This window comes from Chelonia mydas, chromosome 2 (assembly GCF_015237465.2).
Source record: "Chelonia mydas isolate rCheMyd1 chromosome 2, rCheMyd1.pri.v2, whole genome shotgun sequence".
Classification (NCBI taxonomy): Eukaryota; Metazoa; Chordata; order Testudines; family Cheloniidae; genus Chelonia; species Chelonia mydas.
Window position 1 is genome coordinate 177,790,389 of NC_057850.1, and position 16,784 is coordinate 177,807,172.

The window sequence follows — 16,784 nt, forward strand, 5'->3', positions numbered from 1 at the left end:
GAAAGGCAAAAGGAAAGAACCCAGTGCTAACCATGGCCATTGTCAATGACAAACTGCAGGAAGCATCTGTGAGCTGGATGCATTGCTATATGAGAATATGCATCCTGAAGGTTGAGGACCACAAACCAGTCACCTGAATCAAATGACAATATTATTGCTACTAGGGTTCCCATCCTGAATGTGTTCTGATTCCTTAGGTTCATGATTGGTCTCTATCTTCCTTTCGTCTTGGGTATCAAGAAGTACCTGCAGTAGAACTGTTTCCCAATGAAAGAGAGGAGAACTGGTTCAATCACCGCCAGGAGCAGGAGGGATTGTACGACCTGCCTTGAGAGACCCTCATGAGAAAAACCCCTGAAAAGTGAAGGGGAAGGGGGCATGGAAGGGATGGAGCTGAAGTGAATGGCATAGCCTGATGTAATGACCTCTAGTATCTAGCTGTCTGATGTGATGTACTCTCGAAGGTTTGAAATGAGAAAGATGATCCCTGTCTGGTGGAGGAGAAGGTGAGAGGGTGGTGGAGCATAAGAGGCACATTGCAGAATGACCCTTGACTGAAGGGTCAAAATGGCTGGTTAGAAGAAGTTGCTGACTGGGAGGTGACAGTACATGATGGGCCCTTCTTGAGGTATCTGGGCCTTTTCTTGCATGATTCTTTGGAAGGTTTGGTGCTGGACAGGATGACACCATTGTGCTGTCTGTGACTGTCTGAATTTTCTCTTGGTTGCAGAGATGTAGATGCCTAGGGATTGGAGGATCTCTCTAGAATCCTTTAATAAGTGAAGGAATTCATCTGTGGCCCTGCTGAAGAGCTTGGGGCCCTCAAAGATCCTCCATTGTATTCTGGACCTCCCTTAGGAGTCCAGAGAACTGCAGCCAGGAAGTGTGGTTCATAATTATGGCAACTGCCATAGAGCAAAAAGCTGTGTTCACTGCATCCAGTGAGCCCTGCAAAGAGGCTTTGGAAATCATCTGACCTTCAGTGATGAAGGCCTGGAACTGGTCCTTCTGGTCTTGTGGCACATAATAAAATGAGAACTTGTTGTAATTTGTGTAGTCATACTTTGCCACTTGGCCATGGTAGTTAACTATCCTGTACTGTAATGTGGCCAAGAAGGACCAGATGCTTAAGCTCCTTGTCCTGAGGAGCAGATCTGGAGTGATGTTTTCTGTTTCTTTCCTTTATGGCATTGAGCCCCAGCGAATTTGTGGTGGGCTGGGAGAAGAGGTATTCCAAGCTCGTTGCAGGTATGCAGTATTTTTTTGTCCACCCTCTTGCAAATAGATGAGATAGTGACTGGTGTTTGCCATGCTGTTCAAGCTGGTGACATATTTAGGTTAGCCTATTTTGCCATGCGGAGAGGTATGTAGGATATCTACTAGGGCATGCTGTGGTTCCTGCACCTCTTCCAAGGGGACCTGCAACGATTCAGCTATCCTCTTCAAAAGTTCTTGGAAGACTTTGAAGTTATCTGCGTAGGGTGGGAGAAGAGGCATAACAGCCTCATTTGGTGAGGAGGACAACTTGTTAGATGGCACCGCTTCTTCCTCAACTCTCAGCTCTTGTTCTTCTAGAGCAGTGGTTCTTAACCTTTACTGCAGCCTGCACCCCTTTGACTCTCAAAATATGTTCTCGTACCCCTTATAAAAAATCATTGAAGTAGGTCAGTTCTCTAAACCTAGATATATTTTGTTTGTATATTACAGTAATTGTATAATGTTAATAAATACATAGGCTTGATGAAACAAAGTAGTTGTACTTATGTGCCTGTGCCTAATTTGTGTTTTTGATGATTTACTTTCTAAAAAAATCTGGCATGTCTTGCACCCCCAGAAAGGGCGTCTCACACCCCAGGGGGTGCGTGCACCCGAGGTTAAGAACCACTGTTCTAGAGGGTCTTCTTGAGGAGGGGAGTGGGTCCTGTGGTACCAGGGGTTGCCCCTTGGTGGATCCTTTTGCATGAGGGTATCCTATAGAACTGGCCTCTGTGTAGGATCCAAGGATTCCAGAAAGGCATAAGGGAAAGGGGAGGGATCCCAAGAGTGCTCCTGCCAGAGAGCTGGTTAAATCGGTCATTGTCTGGTTCATGGGGTCTCTTCCTTGGGAGACATCTCAGGCAGGGAGGTAGTGAAATTTTGGATGGACATCTGAGTCTGAGGAGGTATCTTCTCCTGTTCCTATAGAGGCAGGAGGAGTTGTGGGGGCTAAAGATGTCTGCACCGGTGGCTGTGTTAGTACCAGAAGTTGTGTTGGTACTGGCTGCCATGCCTTCACCTGTGGGTGCGGTAGCACCTGGGAGGTATGGCAGTATCTGCAGAAGATCCCTCTTGATATTTAGTAGAGGGGATTCAAGTTCTTCCAACACTCAAAGATCCTCTTGCAAAAGAAATCTAATTGGTACTGGCAAAGCAGGACAATGAGTGGTGGTTGCGATGCAACTGGTGGAACAAGGGATGGTACGGCTGGACCATCTGTATGGTCCTTATGCCCTGGACCCACAGAAGTGGGTGAGTCCAAAAGCCGAGAGATACCAAAACGGTATAAACTAAAGTGGAAAAAGACTCTTATTCTGGAATAAGAGTTTCCAAACAAAGAGTTATACCGGTATAATTATAGTGGTAAAATTATACCTGTATAATCAGGCTGGTAAATTTCCCTATGTAGATATGCACTGTGTTTCTTATAGCAACCAGGTTTCTTTGTTCTCTCCCTCCGGTAAGCTTGGCCAGTCTCCAGAGGATTGAAAGTTACAGAATTACACATCACTTAGTTTTTTTTCTTCCAGTCCATTTGGGGCATTTACTATTGCTCCCCACTTCTATTGCCTGCTGAGGATTGTCAATAACTCATCTCCAGTCAGTTACTTTGGTATAGGGTTTGGCATATCTGCTTTTAGCACTTCCAGTTTTACTTGGTATGCAGGATCATTAACTTTTTATTCGTCTTCAGAGCCCATTACATATCAATAGTGTGACGGGTTGGACCCCCGCCCCCGTCCAGGATGCCACCTGATTACTGGGGTTTCACTGAGCCTCTCCTGCTCTACCAGCCTGGATTCCTTCTCCCTGTTTTGCTGAATTAGGCTCTCCGGCTTCTTGCAGCAAACACACACACACAGGTAGGGCCACACCCAGCTGCAGACACAGACTGAAGTCAGCTCTGTATAAGATGACTCACCCAGCAGTCATGTGCCCGCCCCTTTTGGGAGATAAACCCAAAATAATACTGTCTTGCACTGTATAGAAAAATCTGCACACACAAGCTCATAAAAATTCGTCCTGTTCCTCAATGTGAAGAGAGAGATGCACAGCTCCTTGCCCCGCCCCAATTAGAAATTGCATAAGCTGGGTTTAATAATACACAAAACAAATTTTATTAACTATGAAAGGCAGATTTTAAGTGGTTAAAGGGATAGCAAACCGAACAAAGCAGATTACTAAGCAAATAAAACAAAACATGCAAACTAAGCTTGATTCACTAAAGAAATTGGATACAAATAGTAATTTCTCCCCTAAATATTGTCACAGGCCGATTACAGAGAGTCTTGAAAGCCAACAGCACTGGCCTGCAGCTTGAAACTTCAGGTATTTCCACTCACAGACTGGACGCCCTTCTAGCCTAGGCTCAACCCTTCTCCCCTCACTTCAGTTCTTGCTTCAAAGTGTTTTTCAGTGTCTCTTTGGGCAGGGAAGCAGAGGAGAACCACGATGATGTCACTCCCCTGCCTTATATAGCTTTTGTGGATGAAGGGAACCCTTTGTCTTCCAGTGGAAAAACGCTGGCATCCCAACACGGGGGAGGTCCAGAACCAGGTGCCTCAGACCCATGTCTCTGCAGGGTTTTAGCAGCCATTACTCGTAGGCTGTCTTGGGCATCTACAAGAAGACTAAGCTCTTTCACACTCCATTGTCTTTGCTAATGGGCCATCAGCCCTGTCTGGCTTTTTCATTGTTGTACCTGAAGGATGAGTTGTGGGTGACACCCAAAGTAGCACATTTGAAATACAGATACATGATTAATATTCCTAACTTCAGATACAGAAAGCTTATGCTCAAATAAATTTGTTAGTCCCTGATGTGCCACAAGTACTCCTTTTCTTTTTGCGGATACAGACTAACATGGCTGCTACTCTGAAACCAGAAATGATACAGGCATACAAATTGGATAATCACATTCAATAAATCATAACCTTTCCAATGATATCTTACATGAGCCATCTTGCAAAAAGTTTATCATAAGCATATGGAGTGTAACGTTACAAATAGTAACACCAGTTATAGAAGGCCACGTGTTTATACCAACTCTGCCCCGTTGAAGTCACTTCCACAGACTGTGCATGAAAATGAAGGTTCTACGCACACCAAAACTGCCTTGCGTTAATCTTGAACAGGATTCTATCCAAATAGAAACTCAGGGCTTGTCTTTGCAGGGGAAGAAGCCCACGGTATATGGTGTGCACTAGTTCTCTGCCCAAACTCCCCATGTGGACACTCTTACTGTGCACTCACCTTGGAACTGTATTAAGCTAAACCACCTGAGGGCACTATTAGTGTGCTGTAAGAGTGTTCATATGGGGAGTTGGTTCATAGTAGCTAGTGCACTTTAAATTCACCTCCTCACTCACAAGCCCTCAGATTAGGGTGACCAGTTGTCCCATTTTTAAAGGAATAGTCCTGTATTTAAGCCCTCCTGCAGGTGTCCTCACTTTTTCTTAAAAGTGGGCAAATTGTCCCATATTTTCTGTCTCCCTCACATCAGTCCTGGCCAGATACTTGCTCACCAGCCACACTCCCACCAGCGGTGAGTGTGGGGGGGGAGAGTCCAGTGTCCGACGATGGGGGTGGGTGTGCAAGGCTTGTGGTGGGATGAAGATGCAGTGTGCAGGGCCGGCCGCTCCCCCTGCTGGTCCATTAGCACAGCCCCTACTGCGGCCCACCCCCACCCATCCTGCTTCAGGCTGGCACTCGTTGTGTGCTGCGAACTGCAGTGGCTGGTGAGTGCGGGCAGGTGCCAGGTGGCAGCCAGTTATGTGTCGCCTCTGCTGCCCACCCATCGGCCTTTTATGTGCTCCCCATCTTGCTGTCCTCTCCCTGCTTTGCCTCTTCACTCCCCTTCTAGCCCTGCTGCTCCTCCATATTCCCACTGGTGGGGCATGTCCCGTTCCCAGCACTGTGCAGAGAACCCCCCCCCCCCCGGTCAGAGTGCTCATCTCACCAGCAGCCTGGCCGGCAGGCTCCTTCCTTCACCCACTGCCTCTGGCTGGGCTAGTGCCCTGGGAAAGCCCAAGACCCTCCGACCCGGGATGCTGGCCAGGAGGAGCTGAGCCCTGCATGTGCCAAAGTCCCACACAGCACTGGCACGGGGAAGGGCTCTCTTCCCCTCAGCTAAGCTCTGGAGTGGGGACTGGGGGGAGCGATTTCCAGCCTATTCATGCCCCAAACCTGCAGGCTCCACAGCAGCCCCTGGGGCAAGGGCTTAGCACCCTCTTCACCTCCCACCCGTGCGCCCTGGGTCCTGCCCCCAGGGAGCCCAGGGCTGCTTCATCCCCTAGTCTCTCTTCCCTGCTGAGCCACCTCTCTGGCCGGGTTGATTGAAGGCCCTACAGTCAGGTTCCCTGGGCCCTGGTGCACAATGCATCCTTAGGGCTTGTCAAGGTTCCTTCCCCACTCTGAACTCCAGGGTACAGATGTGGGGACCTGCATGAAAAAACCCCTAAGCTTATTTTTACCAGCTTAGGTTAAAACTTCCACAAGGTACAAACTATTTTACCTTTTGTCCCTGGACCTTATTGCTGCCACCGCCAAGTGTCTAACAAATATAACAGGGAAAGAGCCCACTTGGAAACATCTTTCCCCTCCAAGCCCTACACCCCCTTTGCTGGGGAAGGCTTGATAAAAATCCTCACCAATTTGCGTAGGTGAACACAGACCCAAACCCTTGGATTTTAAGAACAATGAAAAAGCAATCAGGTTCTTAAAAGAAGAATTTTAATTAAAGAAAAAGTAAAAGAATCACCTCTGTAAAATCAGGATGGTAAATACCTTACAGGGTAATCAGATTCAAAACATAGAGAATCCCTCTAGGCTAAACCTTAAGTTACAAAAAGAGACAAAAACAGGAATATACATTCCATTCGCAAAACTTATTTTATTAGCCATTTAAACAAAACCAGAATCTAACGCATGTCTAACTTATTACTTATTAACTCTTTACAGGAGTTTAGTTTTTCAGTCTAAAAATTTAGACCAGTTCTAATCACTAAAGCACCGTTAGCATTTATAAGGCACACTGTCCTTTACAATAAGGCTCTTTTACACCACTCTGGCAATTCAAAGGAGCCTTAAAATATTTACACCTGTTTTATTCTCCTGGGGGAATTCACTAAGAACAATGGGAACAATTCACTAAGCAGGGAGGCTGCTACATTCTGTTCTGCCTGAGGGAACAGAGCCTGCCCCATGCCTACCTCCTCAGACACACCCAAAAACCCTGCCTCTCCAAGCATGCCGTAATAGTGAGCGAGAGGGACTGAATGTCTCTCTCTCACACGCATGACTGCCAGCCCCCCTGTCCCAGTAGTGATTTATGTCTCTACCGGCTGCTCCAGGTGCCCAAACTGACCTGCCTGCACTGCTGGGGAGGGAAGTGTGACTGGTTTCAGGGCTTCCCTTTGCTTCCCTATCAGAAGTGAAAGCCCCCTCCTCAGCAAAGGGTGCAAATTATAAAGGCACGTAGGTCTGGTTTACACATAGTTTTTGTACTATTTCAGTTGGGGTTATGATTTTTTTTTATTGAAATAGTTATGCTGGTATAACTTCTATTGTGGATGCATTTATATGGGTATTTAGGTGCCTTGTAGCCAGGTTTACATGACAAATTTTTGCTGACATAGCTATGTTGGTTAGGGGTGTGATGAGGTATTATCTGTGACTGACATAGCTGTACTGGCAAAAACCCCTAGTGCAGACAGTTATATTGGCGAAATTATGCTTTTGCTGGTATAGTTCATTTTGCTCAGGGAAGCTGGCATAAGCTATATTGGCAAAATATTGCCACTACTACCACCATTCTTGCTAGCAAGCATGCTTGTGCCTCTGGACACTCAGTACTGCTCCATAAAAGGGTCCATCTCCATTCAGTTTCTATTTCTTCGACACTCAACTTTAAAGGTGAAACTTATCAGTTCCCAGAAGCCTCACATACTTGTGTGGAGTATGGCTGCAGCATTTGGCATTGTTCCTTTCACTTTCAATGGGAGGGAAAGACTTCACATGGGCTATTGTTCTGCTTACTGCCAAGTTTCATTTGTAAAGCTGGGTGCAGAAGAAAAAGAAACAAACTTAAGTTTCAGTTGCTATATTGTGACTCATTTCAAATGTATGACTGTTCTCTTGGAGATACCGTAATGCATGTTTGCTGTGAGAGTGTTTCAGGTCATAGTTCCTGCTGAATTCTGTAGCAGAATTTTGCAAGAAGTTTTATCAGAATTAATGTGGGATGGGTAAAGTGAAACTGTGTGCCCGCATTTAAGTGTGATGACCCAGAATGGATGTCTGTTTTCAAGTTTGCACCAAACTTCAAGTGAACTGGCCTTCACCTCTATGAGCCAGCCTTCCATTACTCTTCCCCGGCAACAGGCTTATGTACATTTTGTCCAGTTAGTGCGAGTTTTGCTTGAGTAAGAACTGCTGCATCTCACCCAGGGACTTCGTCTTCTTCAGCTCACTTAATATATATAAATAAAATTACACAGAGTAGTTTCTAAAGTTCTCCTCTTTTTCTAGCACTGATACACAGCTGCACGGATCCTAGCAACTGCGGGAGCACTAGTGTAGACCATGCACAAGGTGTTTTTGCCAATGTGTTGTCTAGACTTTCTCTGATCAAAGTTAAATTATGTGGTTGTAAAAATCTCTCGTGATAGCACAGTTGCTAGTACCCCACATGTGGTGCGACAGCAGTAGAAATTCTGTAAATGTTCTGTGTAGAAGACAGACTTGTCAGCCTGTAAGACCTTGTGAATATTAAGAGATCAGTTGATTGTGACAGCTTTCACTCTATTGAAATGCCTCATTTTAAAAGTTTTGTTTAGAACAAAAACAGTTACTGAAAGATACATTGGCAAGTTATTCATCTTTGCTGTAGGCTATCAATTTGCTTTCTTTAATTAAAAAAAGGGTAGAAAGTAGCATGTGAAAGTTTCAAATTGCTTAAAAATGTGAGGTTTCCTTATACACAAGGGTTGTCTCACACTAAAATGAGTGCAGAAATAATTACCTACCTTACTGAGGTGTTGTGAGGCATCGTTAATTAATTATTGTAAAGTGTTTTGTGATGAAAGATGCTACTGAAACTTAATATATATGAATACTCTACATACTTATATGATAAGTAAGTCATTGAGGCATTTAAAATATTACACCTTTTTTTTTTAAATCCTCCAATTAGCAATACTTTGCAAAGTGCTAATAATAATACTTCTAGAACACATTATCCAAGAATCCTACAGTACTTTCTGAAGATGGGGTATATAATATCATCCCTATTTTATAGATGGGAAAACAGAAAGCATGATTTGCATACACATTGACCATTCACACCTACCACTGAACACTAGGTCTTAACAGACTTGCACACGGTCACACAGCAAGTTAATGGTCCTGCTAAGACAGAATCTCTGCTGTTCCAGTCTTTTTCTCTATTCACTGACCCCATGCTGTCTCCCAGTAATTAGAGCTGTGAAGCAATTAAAAAAAAATAATCACGATTAATCTCGTGATTAAAAAATTAATTGCGATTAATCGTGTGTTTAACTGTTAAACAATAATAGAATACCATTTATTTAAATATTTTTGGGTGTTTTCTACATTTTCAAATATATTGATTTCAATTACAACACAGAATACAAAGTGTACAGTGCTCACTTTATATTTATTTTTATTACAAATATTTGCACTGGAGAAAAAAAAATAGTATATTTCAATTCGCCTCATACAAGTACTGTAGTGCAATCTCTTTATAATGAAAGTTTAGCTTACAAATGTAGAACTATGTACAAAAAATAACTGCATTAAAAAATAAAACAATCTCAGACTTTAGAACCTACAAGTCTACTCAGTCCTACTTCAGCCAATCACTCAGACAAAAATCTTTGGTTACAATTTGCAAGAGATAGTGCTGTCACGTCTTGTTTACAATGTCACCTGAAAGTCAGAATAGGAGTTTTTTGCATGGCACTGTTGTAGCTGGCATCGCAAGATATTTACATGCCAGATGCAGTAAAGATTCATATAGCCCTTCATGCTTCAACCACCATTCCAGAACACGTGTCCATGCTGATGACGGGTTCTGCTCGATAAGGATCCAGAACAGAGCGGACCGACACATGTTCATTTTCATCATCTGAATCAGATGCCACCAGCAGAAGGTTGATTTTCTTTTTTGGTGGTTTGGGTTCTGTAGTTTTTGTATCTGGGTGTTGCTCTTTTAAGACTTCTGAAAGCATTCTCCACACCTTGTCACTCTCAGATTTTGGAAGGCACTTCAGATTCTTAAACCTTGGCTTGAGTGCTGTATCTATCCTTAGAAATCTCACATTGGTACCTTCTTTGCATTTTGTCAGATCTGCCGTGAAAGCGTTCTTAAAATGAACAACATGTGCTGCTGGGTCATCATCCAAGACTACTATAACATGAAATATATGCAGGTAAAACAGAACAGGAGACATACAATTCTCCCCAAGAAGTTCAATCACAAATTGAATTAATGCATTTTTTTTTTTTTTTTTTTTTTACAAGAATCATCAGCATGGAAATATATCCTCTGGAATGGTGGCTGAAGTATGAAGGGGCATATGAACGTTTAGCATATCTGGCACATAAATACCTTGCAGTGCTGGTTACAAAAGGGCCATGTGAACGCCTGTTCTTACTTTCAGGTGACATTGTAAATAAGCAGCAGTCAGCAGTATCTCCTGTAAATATAAAACAAACTTGTTGGTCTTAGCAATTGGCTGAACAGGACGTAGGACTGAGTGGACTTTTAGGTTTTACATTGTTTTGTTTTTGAGTGCAGTTAATTTACAAAAAAAAATTCAACATTTGTATGTTAAACTTTCATGATAAAGAGATTCCACTACAAACTTTCACGATAAAGAGATTGTATGACATGAATTGAAAAATACTATTTCTTTTGTTTATCATTTTTATAGTGCAAATATTTGTAATAAAAATAATATAAAGTGAGCACTGTACACTTTGTATTCTGTAATTGAAATCAATATATTTGAAAATGTAGAAAAACATACAAAATATTCAATAAATTTCAGTTGTCATTCTATTGTTTTACAGTGCGATTAATCACAATCAATTTTTTTGAGTTAATCGCATGAGTTAACTGCGATTAATCAACAGCCCTACTAATAATGTATTGTTCAGAAGCATAATTTTGAATCATGCACTTTAAAATCAAGTATCGGGGGTAGCCGTGTGTTAGTCTGTGTGTTAGCCGTGTGTTAGTCAAAAACAACAAGGAGTCCGGTGGCACCTTAAAGACTAATAGATTTATTTGGGCATAAGCTTTTGTGTTTCGTTTTTCGTTTTCACTTTAAAATGATATGAAAGGTAAATGTCCCAGGGAACCAAAATCCCTTTTGCAGCCCAAGGTTTTCAGAGCGAGGACTAAAACACAGGACCCAAAGTTTGGAGAAGTTTGAAATCACAATTTTAAACGTTGCAGCGGCCCTGTAAGCATCTTCATGGTCAAAAACAACCCCTAGGATCTGGATTCCAAAACGGAGGGGGGATTGGTCATCCAAGGCTTGGGCTGTCACTCCTCCATGTTGCCCTTCCTAGCACCTTACAGGTAGGTTAACACGGGGGGCGAAATCCCTAGTGAGCGGTACAGGGGATGCCTCCCAACGTGCAAGCGGCGCGGGTGGGCGACAAGTCCTGCTCACCCCCGCCCCGCCCCCCCTTAAGCTCCGGGCCGGGGCGGCTTAGAACAGGCTGGTTTCGATTTTCGAAGTCTCAGCGGCTCAGGGTTCCATCCCCGGCGGGAGCCGCCCGTTTCCCTGAAATGACGTCGACGGGAGGGAGGGGTTAGAACGTGGCCCGCCCGGGCCTGGGTGTGGAGCGAGCGTAGCGCGCCCGCTAGGATGGGTTTTGTTTACGGCCAGCAGCTGGGCCGCGCCAGGCCGCTGGGTAGAGGTGCGCGCGATGGAGGAGCACAGAGCAGCCGCAGCGGCAAACGTCTCTGTGTGCTGGTGTCCTGCCGCCCCTTCAGGATTCCGGTAGGTGGGTGCGTGTCGCCATTGTAGCCTTAAGAAGTGCAGCAAGCCAGGGAACTTCCGACAGAGGAAAACAGCCTGCACCTCTGCTTTAGGCAGGGGGCACTCAGGGCTAATGCATGAACCCACCGCCTCCCCCCCACTTATTCCCGAAGACTAAAAGGTAGAGCGAGAGCCCAGAGACCACCTTCCCATAGCCGCTCCCGCATTCGGCACGGCTGCGTTGCATTGGAGGATGTGTTTCGTTAGGGGCCCCCAAACCCATCTTCCTTGGGCACCCAAAACCCCCAGGAAGCTAGTGGCGGTGCTCAAGGAATGCAGGAGAGGGTCCATATTGCTTTTAAGGGAAGGGATGTTATATTCTACATGTGCAAAATAACGACTACATAAATATTTTAGAGGCTTGCCTGCATGTGGGTGAATTATGAGGCCATCTTTGCTCTTTCACCTGCGGGGCGGACTGTGTGGTTTGTGGTGCGCTCAGGTACAGAGTACTTAAAAAAGAGGGACTGGTTGTGTGGATCTGTGTTTCAAAGTGGGGGGACTTGTTTTGTGCAGTTGGTAATGAGCACATTTTCTAATGGAGTTGGACCCTTTCCCCACTGGGATTAAGTCTTGTACTGTTGTACCACAAAGCTGCTTTTTGATCTCTCTGCAAACTAAAAAAGTTTTCTAGTTAAAAAGCAGGGTGAATGGTCTCTGCACTTTGGTAATAGCTTATCCTTGTAATGTTTGTTTTTCTTTTAATCCTTTTCTTGGCTGTTTGTTCCAAAACAAACCAGCAGTTTTGAAATATTGCAAAAATAGATAATTGAGGTTTATTGCTAGTGGTAAAAAGATTCCAAGTCTCCTGGAAAATATGTTAGTAGGAGTCCAGTGGTTTTCCCATGCATCTGTGAAAATAGATATATTGGGCTCTTCGGAGCTGAATATAGTCTAAGCATAGGCGAGGGAGCCAGGATTTGTAGCGTTGTATTCCTAGCTCAGATATTGACTCACTGGTCTTGTCTACACCAGGGAAATCTTGCAGAGATTTCTCACTGTCGCTTATACTGGTTCAGCTCCATCAGCAGTACTGGGAAACCTTGTATAAACAGCTACCTGAGTTTCAAGTACCCTGTTGACTAGATCTTTTCTGGGCTGGATCATATCTTGTGTTGCTTAAAGTGTGATGGGAACTGGTGGCTGATCTACACTAGGATTCTCAAAGTTGCTGTCCCCCTTCCCTCTCCCCTCCTGGATGTAAACCAGAGTTAACAAGTTGCTGTATTTCCCTAATGGAGAATGGAAATGCTAGATACATACAAAATTGTTTATGAGAGTGTAACTCTGGTTTATGTAAACAGCTATCCTCCTGGAGGTAAGACATGCTATTGCCCTTCTTACAGGGAGCAAGAGGCAATAACTTGGAAATTAAAACACAAAATCCTATTCTGTTACAATGATAGGATAACACTACTTTGAATAATAGGACCAAATTCACCACAGGTGTAAACAGAGTAATTATTAACTTCAGGGAGGTCCATGCCACACATGCTAGTGGTAAGTTTGGCTCGGGAGGGGAGGAGGAAGAATGTCAAGCATAGAGATATCTTTTTAAATAAACCCACAGTGGCTCTTGGCTTGTTCTGTGACAAAGAACTACACCATTAAATTAATCAGATTCACATTTAATTCTTGTATTTAAGTGGTGGAGCTGCAATACTGTGCATTTTACTAGTATTATCTTTTAGTTGTAAAGTGCTATAAATTTTCATGGGGCTTCACAAGACAAGTTGTTAGACAAGTACTTGCCCTGTGGAGTTTACAGTCTAAATGGGATGAATATAACTTAAATAATTAAAAGACAGGGTAGGATCATAGAGTCGTAACTGATCTGTGGTGGATCAGGGATTCCCATATCTAAAGCCACATTTATCCAGTGATCGATCTCAAAGAGACAGATGTGATCCCTTCACTCATACTGAGTAGTATCTTACTCTGTGACTAGTTTCCTTGATTTCACAGTTATAACCCTGTGAAAATCACAATTTCACGGACTGGGTGGAAATAGTGAACTTAGCCCAAGGCGTGCTGTTGGCAAAATTGTGGGAGTTGGAAGTGGGCATCTGTGCTCGTTGGTCTCAAACTCCATGCAGCTTGTAGCTTGCGTTCCAAGCGGCAGCTGCGGCACTGGTTACTGTGCCCAGCTCCCAGTTCTTCTCTCCCTCTCCCCAAACTACTGCTCCAACTAACGCTGCTATGCACTACAAGCTGTACCCAGCGTAAGATCAATGTGCACAGATACCCGTTTTCACTTCCCTGCTGTAGGGAAAATCATAGCCGTTCAGGAGGAGCTTGGTGGCTGTGCATATTCTGTGAAAATGGATACTTTACTTGTGCTGCTGCCTTGGAATTTAAAAAATAAATCTGTGATTTTTGACAGGTTCTTACATGGTGTAAGGTCCTGGCACGGTTTCAGTGTTACCTGCACCTCTGTTCCTTTGCTGTCTCTCTGAGTGCAACCCCGCAAGCGTCAAGCCTTTACTTCTCTATCATGGGGTGGAATTCCACGTTTCTCCCATTCGTGCACCAGGCTCTGAGCTACAGTACCCTGTGTATTGACTGTGCTTACACAGCAGGTATGACAGGTCCAGCACCTGCAGTTCTTCCCTTCAGGAGTGTGTGTGTGTATAGTCGCCAGACAGCACTCTTAAAACCAAACTGTTGTTTAACAGTAGGAACAAAGCATTTAGAGGAGAAGAATTTTGAAACAGTCTACATAAAAGTTTATCTTACCTAAAGACTTACCACCCTCCATGGTATCTTACAGACCTAACTTCAGTAGACACCCCAGCAGGTCCTGAGGGTTACTCTGAATAGCTGTCTCTCTCGAGGGAGTCCATTGTTCAGCTGTTACAGTGCTTTTTGATCTTCATGTTTCCAGGCCTTGGCTCTACTCAATAAAACCGGTTTTGTAAACTGGCTGCAGTTAGGAGGTTGAATTGTCAAAATTCATAGTTGGGGCATTGTCTTCTTTTAACAACTCTTAAGTGTTTGCTGAGAAGTGGCTTATCTTCAGCCATTTTGATTCCTTCCTGCTTGTTTTCCTTACAGCACCCCTATTGAATTAAACCGGTATTTATGCAGTAAACATCCCAATAAGCAGGTCAACACACAGTATTCCTAATTTACTGCAGAGCAGCTCCAAATCAGTCATAGGTGCTATTTAGCATATGTAGAGATATCACAAGCTAGTTTTTCATCAGTAGATCTCTCAGCAGTTCCCAAAACCCCTGTGAGACTGGGAAGTGCTATTATCCCTATATTACAGATGGGGACCTAAGACACAGAGATAAATGATTTGCCCAAGGTCACACAGAAAGTCAGTGGCGAAGCAGGGAATTTAATCTGGGTCTCCCAAATTCTATGCTGTAGCCCTAATCACTAAACCATCCTACCCCTCCTTTGAGAACTAGTAACAAAGATGATTTGTGGTTTAACAGGGGATCTGAGGGCATCTGTCTGCCACTAACTGCTTTTGCTTTCATCTTTCCTTATTGTTTTGCTTCCCCCTCACCCATTGGCTTCCCTGCCTACTAAATCAACTAAATATCTATCTTATTTATTTTTTGCATTTTAGTTGTGCCTGGAGCCCTGCCAGAGATTGAGGCCCGGTTGCAGTAAGCACTGTAAATACACAGAGTAAGAGACGTGACCTGCACTGAAGAGCTGGCAATCTAAACAGACACAACAGATAAAAGGTGGGAGACAGGAAGAATTATTATCCCAGTTGTAAAAATGGAAAAGAGAGACTAGGTGATTTGCCCAGAGTCACACAGGATGGCTGTGTCAAAGCTGGACATTGAGCCCAGATGTTCTTGAGTCCCAGTCCAGTGCCTTAACCTCCAGGCTGTTTTTCATCTCAAAATCCCTTATGCCCCCATCACTCTGATTTCCGTGACCCAACTATCCCTCCCATTGTTAATTTTCCAGATATCTCCTAGGACAGTGGTGGGCAACCTGAGGCCTGCGGGCCGCATGCGGCCCATTAGGATAATCTGATTGTGGGCCACGAGACATTTTGCTGACGTTGACAGTCCACAGGCACAGCCCCCCGCAGCTGCCAGTGGCCGTGGTTCGCTGTTCCCGGCCAATGGGAGCTGCAGGAAGTGGTGGGCCGCCCCGTTGCCCGGGAACAGTGAACCGCAGCCACTGGGAGCTGCGGGGGGCCGTGCCTCCGGACGGTCAACGTCAGCAGAATGTCTCATGGCCTGCAATCACATTACCCTGATGGGCCACAGGTTGCCCACCACTGACCGAGGATTACTATCTGTACCAGAGAGTGGCAAAAATTTTCCAACATCAACTGCTGGTATTATCAGAAATCTCCTTTCTCCTTCCTTTCCCAGCTCCACCTTTAGGAGCTGTGCATGTAAGGCAATTGTACTTCCTCCTCATACTTTGCTCTCTCTCTTCAAGCCCTGAAGAGACAATCTCTAAAATGTCATTTATCATGTATCTTAATGTATTAAACCTTGCAACTTTTTTTTTAATCCTTCCACATATTTGCAAATGCCAATGGGTGATAATTTTGAGGGTTATTTAAAATTGCTGTTAACTTTTTGTTTTGGGATACGGTTATCATGGGTTGGAGTTAAGGTTGCCAACCCTTTAGGATTGTCGTGAGGAAACCTCCAGGAATGCACCCAACCAAAATTGGCAACCTTAGTTGGGGTATAACCTTGTGTGCATTTCAGAACATGAGCAAAAGAACCTAGTCTATATGAGGACACTTAAAGTTTCTTAGGCGCAGATGCTGCTATGAATACTTAGTGTATGTCTACACTGCAGCTGGGAGAGTTCAAGCATGCCTGACCCCTTGGGTCTGCTCTTAGGTGGCTAGCCTGAGCTGCCGTCCATACTGCAATGTCCACATTGCTATTCTTAGCATGCTAGCTTGAGTCTGTCTACCTCATCTGGGAGTCATGCTCCCCGCTGCAGTGTACTCATACCTTTAAAGAGAGTGACTTGGGCCCTGATCCTGCAGAGGACTCCATGTGGGTACCAAGGTCTCTGCATGCAGAGTTTATTGCAGGTTCAGAGTCATTAAGTAAGGACAGCTAATAGGTTGTATTGTGGTATGAGAAATGTCCAAATGATATGTCTCTTTCCAGATCCATTTTTGTTTAAAGCTGAACTGCAAAGAAAATGGGCGGGGCAAAAAGTAGGGTTATGCTCAGGGTACTGGAACCATTTGTATAGTGGGGGTGCTGAGAGCCATTGAACCAAACTGTAAACCCTGTATATGCTAGAATCCACTTCAAACCAGGGGGTGCGGTAGCACCCCTAGTTCCAGCACCTATAGTTATGCTGCTATTTTTCTTGTTCTATGTTGTAGGAAGAAGGCTCGCTTTTTTGTGCTTTTTAAACAATTTCTGATATTTTTTTTTAATTTTTTTTTTATTTTTTACATTAGCAATTCAAGTTTTGTCTGACTTGGAAGAATCTATGGTG

The 16,784-nt window shown here is 44.2% G+C and overlaps 1 protein-coding gene across 8 annotated transcripts in view; it reads left to right on the forward strand.

The window, feature by feature from the left end:
• TRANK1 (tetratricopeptide repeat and ankyrin repeat containing 1) overlaps nucleotides 1-16,784 on the forward strand; it is a 90,431-nt gene that overhangs the window by 4,643 nt on the left and 69,004 nt on the right. For 2 of the 8 annotated variants that reach the window (XM_043540662.1, XM_027819596.3), the window contains exon 2: nucleotides 14,911-15,031. Coding sequence is in view for 3 of the 8 variants with exons in the window: in XM_043540660.1 (XP_043396595.1) it covers nucleotides 11,218-11,291 (74 nt within the window). In the remaining 5 variants the exon portion in view is untranslated. Of the gene's footprint in view, nucleotides 1-11,007; nucleotides 11,296-13,713; nucleotides 13,910-14,910; nucleotides 15,032-16,784 lie in introns of those variants that run through there. The other 6 variants (XM_043540660.1, XM_043540661.1, XM_037890107.2 and 3 more) reach the window with 5 other exon arrangements.